The sequence below is a fragment of the Limulus polyphemus genome, unplaced genomic scaffold, assembly GCF_000517525.1.
Source record: "Limulus polyphemus unplaced genomic scaffold, Limulus_polyphemus-2.1.2 Scaffold544, whole genome shotgun sequence".
In the NCBI taxonomy this organism is placed as follows: Eukaryota; Metazoa; Arthropoda; class Merostomata; order Xiphosura; family Limulidae; genus Limulus; species Limulus polyphemus.
The window spans coordinates 89342-101435 of NW_013666154.1; the positions used below are offsets into that span (position 1 = coordinate 89342).

The following is a 12094-nucleotide window of genomic DNA, read 5'->3' on the forward strand; positions in this document are numbered from 1 at the left end:
TGACGAGGCATTTGGCTACTTTAAGAGAGTCATAGTTCTTCGTCTGCTTTTAACTTTTATTGTAACAAAAACTAAACAATAACAAAATATTCACTCACAAAAATAAATCAATCAATAATATTTAAATTAAACAGTATTTTATATCATAACAAACTGATATATTCATCTTCTTTTCAAATTTTGGAACATTATTTTTATTAACAGGACCTTTGAGTGCTTCTTTGATATTGTTCTGGTTTATTATAATGACTAACTCGTTTTGGATTGTGATTTTTTTTATCTATTGGATGCAAATATGCTGATATACGATACATGAAACATTCTTGATTTTCATTTGTAATATTTTTATCTTGTATCTTTTAAGGTAATTCAATACATTTTAATGGATTATATTTATTGATTCGAAGTCTAAATTGACAATGCCTTCTAAGACCCACCCACAACGTTTTGCTTCAAAGTCAGTTATTTCGATTAAACGTTTGTTAGCAGCATATCTATAAAAAATTTTCCAAATTAGTCGACTTTAGAATTATTTCATATGTAGTTTTAAATGAAAATTCTTCTGTTTCTTCTCGCCTTTGATAAACACAATGCAATTTAACGTTAACTTTTAAATCATTTTTACATCTTAACTCATCAACTATATGAAGAACAATACTTTCTACATTAGACAAACATTCTTGAGCATCGATATAATTATTAATGTTAAATAAGTTTGTAACGTCCTTCGTAGGTTGTTTCAACTTCTTGAATAGCTTCATTTTTATGTAATGCTTTCTTATGCTATTTACATTCAACACAAGAAATATTTTTCACATACATCACACTTTATATTTTTTGTTAAGGTTTTTTTCGGTTTAACAATTAGACCTTTATAGAACTTATAATCTCTAGTAAATATTTCTCTTTTGAACCTCATCGATAAGAAACTTTATCAAATCATCTTTTCTAAGTTTAGAATAACAACTAAACCTATTCGTTTAGCAAACTCTTTCAACCATAGAGTGTATTCGGGAGCATAGAAATATACTATATCATTATGTGTTTCAGAAAAAAGTATCCTGTATTCACAGGATTTATTATTAACAATCTGAGGTACCCGTCCTTTGTTCAGGTTATGAACTTTAGAAATGTTGAGAGGACTTTTATGATAAATAACACAAAAATCCTAACAATTCATTTATAACATAACATATTATTACAGTTTTAATTATTACCTCACCAAAGGTTTTGTATAAGCTTTAAGAACTCAATATGTATATACAGTCCAGGCCCGAATACCGGCCAACGCGATATAGTGGTCAACCCTTAATTACAGCCATTCTGACTCAGTCCCAGATATTTCCTTTTATTTTATATTTGTACAACACCCGTTATTATGAGCACTCGTATTGCGGTCAACTAGGCTTGTGGACACCTGTTTCCCACTCCCAAACGGTATCTTTGAATTCAGTATTGCGGCCAATTAGGCCGGCTCTCACTTGCCGCTGTCCAAGTGAGACTTGTGAGGCCACTACCGTACATCAACTGATAACGGCCACGTCTTGTAGGTGTTACAAACTAAGTGATCATTTATGTTCCCTATTAATGGCACACTAATCCTACCTGATACTTCATACCTCATGTTGCATTGATGATCACACATACACGATCAAACAAACAGTATGTTTTCACACTCTTTTAAACTTTGTTGTTTGTAACACTTCTAGTTCGGTGTCTCTTTGGAATTCTTGTGAACGAAAAATGTGTTCAAAGGGGAAAATTCGCACATTCATTTCAAGTTTTGTCACCTTTCCTCCATTTTGCAATAAATAAAGCTCTGCTTTCTCAGCCAAATGTCATTACAACATTCTGTATCAAATAAGAACATAGAAAGGTGAGTATTATGGGTGAGTTGTTGGGGTATGTACTGTGACCTCAGTCTGATGCCAGTGTTGACACCATAGAGTGCCACCCTGCTATGGGGGAATTAATTGCTTAGACCCACAGCTGACCGGATAAACAGGGCTGGACTGTACTTTAAACATGGTATACACTGTGTGATGGTCAGGTTGACTTCGTAGGAAGAGGTAGCGGCAAAGTAGTGGTGGTAGGGGTGTTTACTGTTACCCACTTTTAACACCCAGCTCTTAATTTCCTTCCACAGTGTTTCACGTAATTAATTAGTTGACGATCGTCTTACGGGCTGAAGTTGAAAGGTCACGGGTAAAAGTAGGAACTTGGTGTAACTCAGGAAACGGCTCTTTATATCAGCCTTATTGTGGTTATTGTAGTATAAATGTTATCTGAATTTATGTACTATTGCAATAGTAGTGGCCAATGTTTTTTCATTACATTCCTCCAGAGAGAGTACTAGAGCAGTCTCTTGGATATACAAGACGTGTGTTTGCTCCCCCCCCCCTCACTGTGTGTATGTTGTGTTATAGAAAATTTAATAAAGTTTTTTATTTTGGAGTACGGACGTGGCGCCATCTATGAATGTAGTTAAGGTTAACTTACGCTAAGGATAAATAATGTTCAACAACAGCAATAATGGGGTAGAGGTGGTTAGGAACCTCTAGTAACATCACCTTTATTCTAAAATATCATCCCACTATGTTTGACTGAAATTGGCCCAGCGACCTAGGAGTAGTTAGATAACGGACAGACAAACAGACAGACACATATGTTTTTTTGTGTGTGCTTTATGTATATAGATGTATTCTATCTAAATATTTTCTATCTATTAGAGGAACTAAAATTAACTTGTGAATATAAAATTAGATATAATATAAAATATTTATTACTAACCAATACTCACAACTTGTTATTCAATTATATGTGCCGTTTCCGCACTTTTCTCTCGGCCAACATTTAATACATATTGTTCCTGGGAAGGCATGTCACCTCATTCTCGAATTAGAGTACACTTACTCAGCATTGTCTTTACTGTCCCATGGCACTTCTCAAATACATGTTAGTAATTTTTAGTTTTAAAAATGAACGTTCTGAATTGTAACAGTAACATGGATTATTAGAAACAGTATTAATACCGTACAAATGTCAGGAAAACTGGTGATCAGCGCAAATTTTTCAATGAATGGCAAGTTTGCTACTTCCTTTATAATCAAAAATTTAACAATGTTACTTTCTAATCAATACCGAAATGAAAGCAGCTACGCTTGCAATTGGTCAGTAACATCTCTGTTGTATTTTCTAACTAGTTTCTCCACTTCTTTCCCTAACACGTCATCTGATTCCCTACAAAGTGTTTGTGGTTGTAGAACAATAAACGTTTACACCACCCCATTTAAACTCTTGAAGTTAATATGGAATTTCTGATTAACTATTAAAACATTCATAGAATACATTTATTTCGCCACCACACCCAATAAGCCACTTCGTAACACGATCACACGTATGTTTTTAAATTGCAAGCTCAATCCCATATTTTTTACATTTAGTTTTGTACTACATTCTTTGGCTGATTCAAATTTATTTGAAAATGATTTTATCTCTGTGTACGCGTTTTTAAATATTATGCGTGCTTTGGAAAGGTCGGCATCTTTAGTTTATAACATTTTAAATACTGCGTTTATTGAGTGAAGTATTTTTGATTGTACCACATCAAGAAGAACGAGATCAAAAGTCTCTAGTATATAGTTAAATGATTTTACCTCGTTTATTTCATCATCAGACTTGCTTATGGGAATAATTTTTGAGCTTTAAGTATTTTTCGTATTTGTATCTTACTGCAATTTACGAGTCACATCAAATGAACCGAGTATGTATGGTGTTACGGTAGACAAAATTGCATTAAATATAAAGTTTTACTGAAAAAAAAGTTTTGATATTTATTGTGGAGGTTCTAAAGGTTATGCAAATGAAATCTGAAGATTACAATAAGCTAAAAAAGAATTTTTAATCTTAACTTGAAAGTCGTCTTGTACTCAGACTAGTCAGAATCCTAGTCAGGCGAACTAGGGTAAATTCAGAAACAAATCTTTGTAGAAACACTTTATTAAATATTCTGAACTTGAAGGTCCCGTAAAAAAGTTGACAAGTACCAAAAATGAAGACTATGTCTGTTTGCTTTTCTGCCTTTCATTCAATCTTTTGCGTGTCCTTTTGGAATAGTATACTAATATGGCAATTGTAGGAAACCCTGAAAAGTACAACCCTAATGATGGATACCTGAAGTATTAGCACTACATATCTATAACTTGATAGTAAATTTGAAAAAAAAGCAAGCAGGTTGTTAGATTTTTATGGGAGGTTCATTGGATGATACTGCATAATATCGAGCTAACTTAGTAGGTAATTAAGGAAAAACCAACTTCGTGGATGAAGTCTAAGACTATGCATGCCCAAATTGTGATTCCGAGAGTACATGGTTCACATCCCATTATCGCACTTTCGGACTGCGGTTCTGCTGCAAGAATGATGGTAAAATCCCATTATTCAGACAAACAAGAGTAATAGCTAAACTATCAGTTCGAAATTAGAGACGACTATGCGCAGACGTAAAGAGCTCTTACTGAAAGCTTTCCGCGAAAGTTCTGAACAAATAGACAGGGCATGCGTTCATAACCTTGTAGTTATAAGTTGGGTTTTTAATAATATATATTTAAGCTTTCTAAAATTTGTAATAGTAAAATACCTTCAAATTAAGGAATAATAATATTAGAGAGGCTTTATATAAAACTTTTACAAATAGTTTATAAAAAAGAAATATTTTTTCTCGTGAATTCTAAGAACTTATGAGTGAAAGCAAACAAAACTTTCTAATAAAAGTGCAGCTGCACTGTATCTGTCATATATAATAACGACGAAGCATAGGTTACTTCAATTACCACACATGTTCTCTCGTGAACCACGTCTCAATATTATATTTCTCGCATACGTGTGTTAGCTAGAATACATGGGCGTTGGGATCATTCATCTAACCAAGCGTGCAGTTTAATAGTATAGTGTTCAGGATAGATTGCTGAATGAGTTTAATGCTGTTCCTTTTTTTTTTTTAGTTTAGAAGGGAGAATTCCATTTTTCACATGTTTAATAGAAGTTTTTAGCCTACTATTTTAGGTTTTATTATACTATTCACACAGGTATGCGGCCATTATGGGGCTTGAATGCCAACTTCGGTAGAAACCTTTTATTTATTACTACAACTCCCAGTGGTCCAGTAGTTGTGCTTATTTTAAAAAATTTTGTGATCCATTTTTATCTAGAGCAACTAATATCTAGAACTGGCTGCAGATGGCAGTTTTATATGTGATACATTGTAGGCCTGAGCACCAATATCGGAAATTTTTAATTTTTCTTCTATGTGTTGTGAGATAGCGAATTCTGTTTTTATTTGGTTTTGGTTTTATTTATCATTCATTTATTATTCCTTCTATCGTTTAGTTTATCTATGAAATTTTCGTTAGAGTTAAAACGCTAACTCAACTTCTAGATGATCACGTTTACTTTGTGTATTTTGCATGTATTATGAGACTGTCATCAGTTTTCGATAGCGGTGACGCACCAATATCATTAATGTTGCACAAGAGTATGTAAATTATGTACAGATATTTTGCACAGGATTATATAAATTACGATCATATTATTTGTGATCTCGTGATATAACAAGTGAATAAAACCATACATTGAGATGTAACAGGGTAGTTCACGAGATGTAGCTGAGCAATATTATTGTTATTAGCGATTTTGTGGTTTAGATACGGAATATTGTTATTTTGGAATTAGCTGTTTTTATTTGTTTGGTTATTTTTTCCCTGATTCCTTTATTTATTTATTTATTGATCGATTGATTGAAATATTTTTTAATCTAGATTTATATATTGTATTTTTCATTAACGTTGGTTTCAAATCCTGGACAGGCTCATATTTCTTTACTGTGTTTTGGTAAGTTATCAACTTTGTATTTCAATTGTTTGAAAGTTACGCTTTAGATTTCTGTGGTTTCAAAGTTCAGTATAATAAATTTGTTTTTTGTTGTCATTCAATCCTGGTTGTAGCAGCGAGTTACCTTAGACCGTTACAGCATGATGATTACTAATAGCATCTAATAGACAGTGTATTCCTACCGCTGTAAGGGTCCTTTCTCAGACATCTTCCTTACTAAGGTATTTTTACCCTTCTTACGACGTCGTTTGTAAACTGACCTAAAATAGTTTTGATTTTGACCTTGTTGTCTGATAAGTTGTTTTGAATATAATATAAGGTAATAGATGCTGTTTTTAAGCTCTATTTTCTTTACATGTTAAAATTCACATAAAATCTGTATAACTTTTTAGAAATATATATGCAACAAGACCTGTATGTTTTAATTATACACAATGATAAATTAATTATTCATACATGTGTATACACTGGACAAAGTAATGTAGTGTTAAAGTAATTAGTTACATGCACTTTACATGTGGCCGCATAATTATTTCAAACATTGTGCAAATAACTTGTTGATTCGTAATTGAATTTGTTTATTGTGTGCATTTTACAAATAAAGTCGTGCGATTATCATATTGACATACATGAGCTTTTCCATTAAGCCATTATAACTACTTCAGAATCTGATCTTTAATGATCTATACGTTTTTTTAACTTGCACATTTTAATTTCGTTTACATTAGCAAAGACATCACTCAATAAACGTGTCATCGCAGCTGGTGTATGAAATGATGATCAAAGAAAAAGGTTTAAATATATCATATGATTAACAGATATGAATTAAAGATATATGGCTAACATTTATGATTTAAAGGTATCGTACAACTAACAATTATGGTTTCAAGATATCATAGGTTAACAGCTATGGTTGAAAGATATAATATTGTTAACACATTCAACATATGACCCAAAACTCAAGCGCTTTCGAATATTTGACAATTTTTCTTTGTTCTCCTGAAGAAGAATAGTCAACTATTCGAAAGCGCTCCAGTTTTGGGTCTTATTTTAAGTTCAATACACTTTATATGTGATCCTTTGTGCTAACTCTATTATCAAGATATTGTTAACACATATGGTTTCGAGATATAGTTAGTAGTTGTGGTTTAAAGGTATTTTATGGTTAACAAATATGGGTTAAAGAAACCATATGATTAACAGTTATGGCTGAAAAGTATCGTGGTTTAAAGATCTGTGGTTAACGAAACCATATAATTAACAGTTATGGTTTAAAGGTATCATACAATTAATACGTATGCTTTAAAGATGTTTCGAGATATTTATTTATTACGATATTTATCACTTTTATATTTTAATTGGATAGACAGAACGATAGAAAAAGGGGAAAATTGACAAAATAATTAAATTCCTTAAAATACCTCAAACTTTATTTAACCACAGAAATCTTTTCTGCAACGTATCTCACTTTTTAAGTTGTTTTACATAACCGTATTTAGTAAAATAAATAATAGATTCGAAAGTTCAAATCTGAAAATTAAATGAATTTCATATCAATTATCGTTATAGCAAATTTCAAGAACCAAAATGAAATTAAGTTAAAATATTGTGGTTCTATACATAAAGTGCATTAAGATTCCCCAGTGTACTTTATGTAAAATATATCAAGATGTCCCCTTGTACTTTATCTAAAGTTACATTCAGATATTCCAGTGTACTTTGCACAGAGTACATTACATGTGTACTTTGCATATATAAAGTACATTACAATGTCCCCGTGTATTCAGCATAATTACTAAACTGCTTTGGATGTAATGATTCCGAATTTTTTAACATAATAGCTAGTTTATGCAAGAAATAGCTGTCCTTCTATAACATACGTTTACAATGCTCGAATACGTCTTAGTCGGAAGTATGAGATCGATAATTTGCTATTCGCGGTACATTTATTTCTATTGTGGTCCAAACTTCTGTGTAAATAATAACGCTTTCATCAACTTAGCAGTTTTCTCGTTATTTGTGCACTTCTATCTGGAGTTAGATCTGTACATACAAAGAAGATGGAAATACGAACTTCGAAACTAATTATCAAACCATAGTTTGTGCATACATGCTGCCATGTAGAAGTAATTCAAGCATATATTCGGTATTCTTAAACACCTCCTTGTGCTCAGCCTTGCTCCTGTATTGTTGAGTTCCTCAACTACAGAGGTGTAATCATAAAATAATTTTTTCTAAATAATCTCGAATCATTTTCAGGTTTAGATTTTTTAGCGTGTATTTAATGGCAATATTTAAAATAATATATTTCGTGTGAAACAAAACCCATTAACTATTATTTATGATGTAGAAGTTATCTAATCAGGAAATAAATTATGTACCGTAAACAATAATTTAAACTTCATTATATAAGGTAGTGACATCATGTTATTTCTCAAAACAAACTGTCATGATAACATAAATCTAACGATAACACAATAACAGTAGTAGTCACTTTCGATGGCATAAATCTAACAATCTGATTTGATAATACAATAACAGCAATTTTCACTTTTGATGACATAATCTAACAATCAGATTGGATAACACAATAACAATAATAGTCACTTTCGATGACATAAATCTAACAATTAGATATAATAACACAATAACAATAATAGTCATTTTTCATGACATAAATCTAACAATCAGATTTGATAATACAATAACAGCAATTTTCACTTTTGATGACATAATCTAACAATCAGATTTGATAACACAATAACAATATAGTCACTTTCGATGACATAAATCTAACAATTAGATATAATAACAGAATAACAATAATAGTCATTTTTGATGACATAAATCTAACAATCAGATTTGGTAATACAATAACAGCAATTTTCACTTTTGATGACATAATCTAACAATCAGATTTGATAACACAATAACAGTAACAGTCACTTTCGATGACATAAATCTAACAATCAGATATAATAACACAATAACAGCAATCGTCACTTTTGATGACATAATCTAACAGTCAATTTGATAACATTACAGTAACAGTTAGTTTTCAATATAATAGTGACAGTTAGTTCTGACAGCACAATAATAGTAAAAATCAATTTTGAAAATGTAATAATAACGGTTAGTTTGATAACATATTAGTAACAGTTAATTTTATAACATAATAGTAACAGTTTTAAAAGTTATAATGATTTAACAGTGAATTTTATCTTTAATGTAGCAGGGACTAATGTCCCTAGTAAGCTGAAGTGTTACCAATGTAAAGTAGAAGCTAACAGTTTGTGTACAAACGACTCTCTTTTACCTTGTCCTGACGACCAAGCATATGACACGTGCATGACAACAATTGAAAAAACTGGTAAGTGTGATATTTAGATGATCGAAAAATAGAATGAAAATAAACCGCTCGTTTTAAGTATATAGTATCTATTGCAGAGTACACTGAAATTTCTTTTTTTATATTTGAAACAAACTATGAGATTAATGATTATCTAAAAATAATTTTCATAAAGCAGAATTAAAAATGAAAAATGTTTCCAAGGTTTTTATTACTTAAGAATTGTAATCAACAACAGACTGTAGATAATTATGATGAAATTCTTACGATTTGAATATTTAACCGAAAAAAGTGCAAAAACTAGGACCAAGGTAATAAATTTTATTAATTTAAGTTATTCTCTTTTTACATTTCTCTCAAAACTTGAGTCAATATAAGCCATAAAGAACACGGAGTTGTCTTATCATCATCACAAAAAAAGCAATTCGTATGTACAATTCTCATTAGTAAATCGATCAGTAATGTGTTTTTGTTGAAAAAATTCTCTTAGTCCGTTTAGATTTTCTTAGAACGTCTTCTATTAAAATATATACATTACTAAATGTCTATCATGTAACGTTAAACCTTAAAAAATTCATAATGTTAATTTGCACCTTGAAAAATATATAAAAATTGTGTTTTATTTTTTTCAGCATGTAGTTTACTTCGTTTAATTTATATTCTAGCCGCGAAACAAATTTTATATCATTTATATAAGTTGCTGAGCTCTTTGTATTTTTGAAAACAGATGTCGTCACGATATTTAGTTAACAATATTTTGTCATTCTCTTTTGCAGAGTCCAGTTTTACCATTACGAAAACTTGTGCATTAGGCCCATGCAATCTTCGTGACCCTAAACAGAGCACTGGACTTGGGCTTGACCATTGCGACCGAAGCAGATCAGAATACATTTGTGTGCACTGCTGTAAAGACGATGGCTGTAACAAAGATGGAGTGGATAGTGTCCATCCATCTATGATTACGGTCTCTTTTTTACTCCTTTTAACAATGCAAGTGATTTTCTCTCTGTCTAAGTAAAACGATTCACTGGAAAGAAAATTCTATATTCTAACACACATACTTACTATAATAAAAAAGGCCTTCGTATGAATGCACGCTTGAAGTTGAAAATTTAATATACATTTTATGCCATTTTTCCACATCATGTCAGATGCACTACTCAATCTCTACAAGAGAACCTTAAAAATGAATACACTTTACTTACATCTACTTTCCGCTTTGAATAATAATCAACTAAATTACACCTATAACTTTACTTACAGCTACTTTCCACTTTGAGTAATAAGCAACTGAATTACACCTATAACTTTACTTACAGCTACTTTCCACTTTGAATAATAATCAACTGAATTACACCTATAACTTTACTTCGTTTAATACAGTTGAGTGAATATATAAACAACTTTCACCCAAAGACTCATTTTAATAAAGAATGATTAAGAAATGCATGAAAGGTTCGCAGTATTTAATAAAGTTCAATGTTTTCATGTGAAATTCCTACTTAATTATAAACTAAGAAAAGCTTTAGTGTGGACTCGCATTGTTTTTATCACATGTCGGTGTCTGACTTTCGGATCATTTGTATAAGTGCATGCTCTGTAAATATTTGTGTTTTCATAATATTGTCTAACATAGGCTGTTTTATATTAAAATTGTATTAATAGTAAAAACAATAAATCAGGTTAACCTGTAAGTATCATGTCAAAGAGTAATTGAATGTTTAAATCGGTTCTATGTGTAGAAAATGAATCGTAACTAAGTAAAATTTTCCCAGTGGAATCTAAACACTACTTTCTTCTAGATATGTGATTTTTCACAGTGAAATACACTTTAAAATCTTTAAATATACAACTGTTACTAGTTTTGTCTCTGTAAGCGGTCCCATCATGGTTTGCGTGGTATTTTCCGTTTAGTATCTGTACATATTATCCAAAGAATTATTTATTTCTATGTTATTTGTTATTTTCAAATGAACTGGGTTGTGCTTAACTCGTCACTAGATGGCGAAACATATGCTTGGAAACATTGTCAAATGGATGGGTCAGTATGGACTTTGTTCATCAGCTAAGTACTATTCTTAAAAGATGATGTTCTGTGAGAGGAAAAAAAAAGTTATTAATTTGATTTATACTGAAAGAGAAATCATTGTTAAATATCACAGAATCTGTATATTCCCTGTAAGTTTACATCAATTAATAGTAACAAAATTAGTGAGTTTTAAAATGTCTAGTTTCTGAGCCTGTAGCAAGGTAAGAGTGATTATAAATTAAAGAATTCGGGTAATGAATTGTTTATGTATCGTTTTATTTCATTAAAAGCTAAGTGAGCATCTGTATTTTTGATGGTTCGGAATTTAAAAGTGCAAGAGAAGATATTAGTGATAATTTATCCTACAATATATTGACCTTCATCTAGGAATATCGAATGTTATTTTGTTTTGTTGACCATCAGATCACCAAACGTAGTTATTTTGACGCGCCATGCTTAAAAAAATAATTCATTTGAAACTGGTCTTTAGAATAACAAAAGTATAAAAAACAGTGCTAGCTATGCATGTCCGCTATTCATGCTTAGCAAGAAATTATCATTTTCTAAAACACACACACATATATATGGGTATATAAATAAGCTACAAAAATTTATAAACAGACTACATTAAAAAGAAGGATAGCGTGAATTTTACACAGTATATCCAAACCCTAGATGAAATATAATTAAATCTAATTATATGAAAATAGAAATAAATACCGCGACACAAATCATAGGGTGGGCATTATGTAATGTGCCCTGGTTTTTTTGAGATAGCGGCGGATGTAAGACCCAAATTGCGTTGGGTCTATCCAGTTTAACCTCAA

At 31.0% G+C, this 12094-nt stretch overlaps 1 protein-coding gene across 1 annotated transcript in view; it reads left to right on the plus strand.

Annotated features, from left to right (window-relative positions):
- Positions 1 to 11568, plus strand: part of LOC111085674 — a 57149-nt gene extending 45581 nt beyond the window's left edge. Inside the window, exons 2-3 of the mRNA XM_022385370.1 lie at positions 9122 to 9259; positions 10015 to 11568. Of these exons, the coding sequence (XP_022241078.1) occupies positions 9122 to 9259; positions 10015 to 10256 (380 nt within the window). The 3' untranslated portion in view covers positions 10257 to 11568. The remainder of the gene's footprint in view (positions 1 to 9121; positions 9260 to 10014) is intronic.
- Positions 11569 to 12094: the final 526 nt, after the last annotated feature.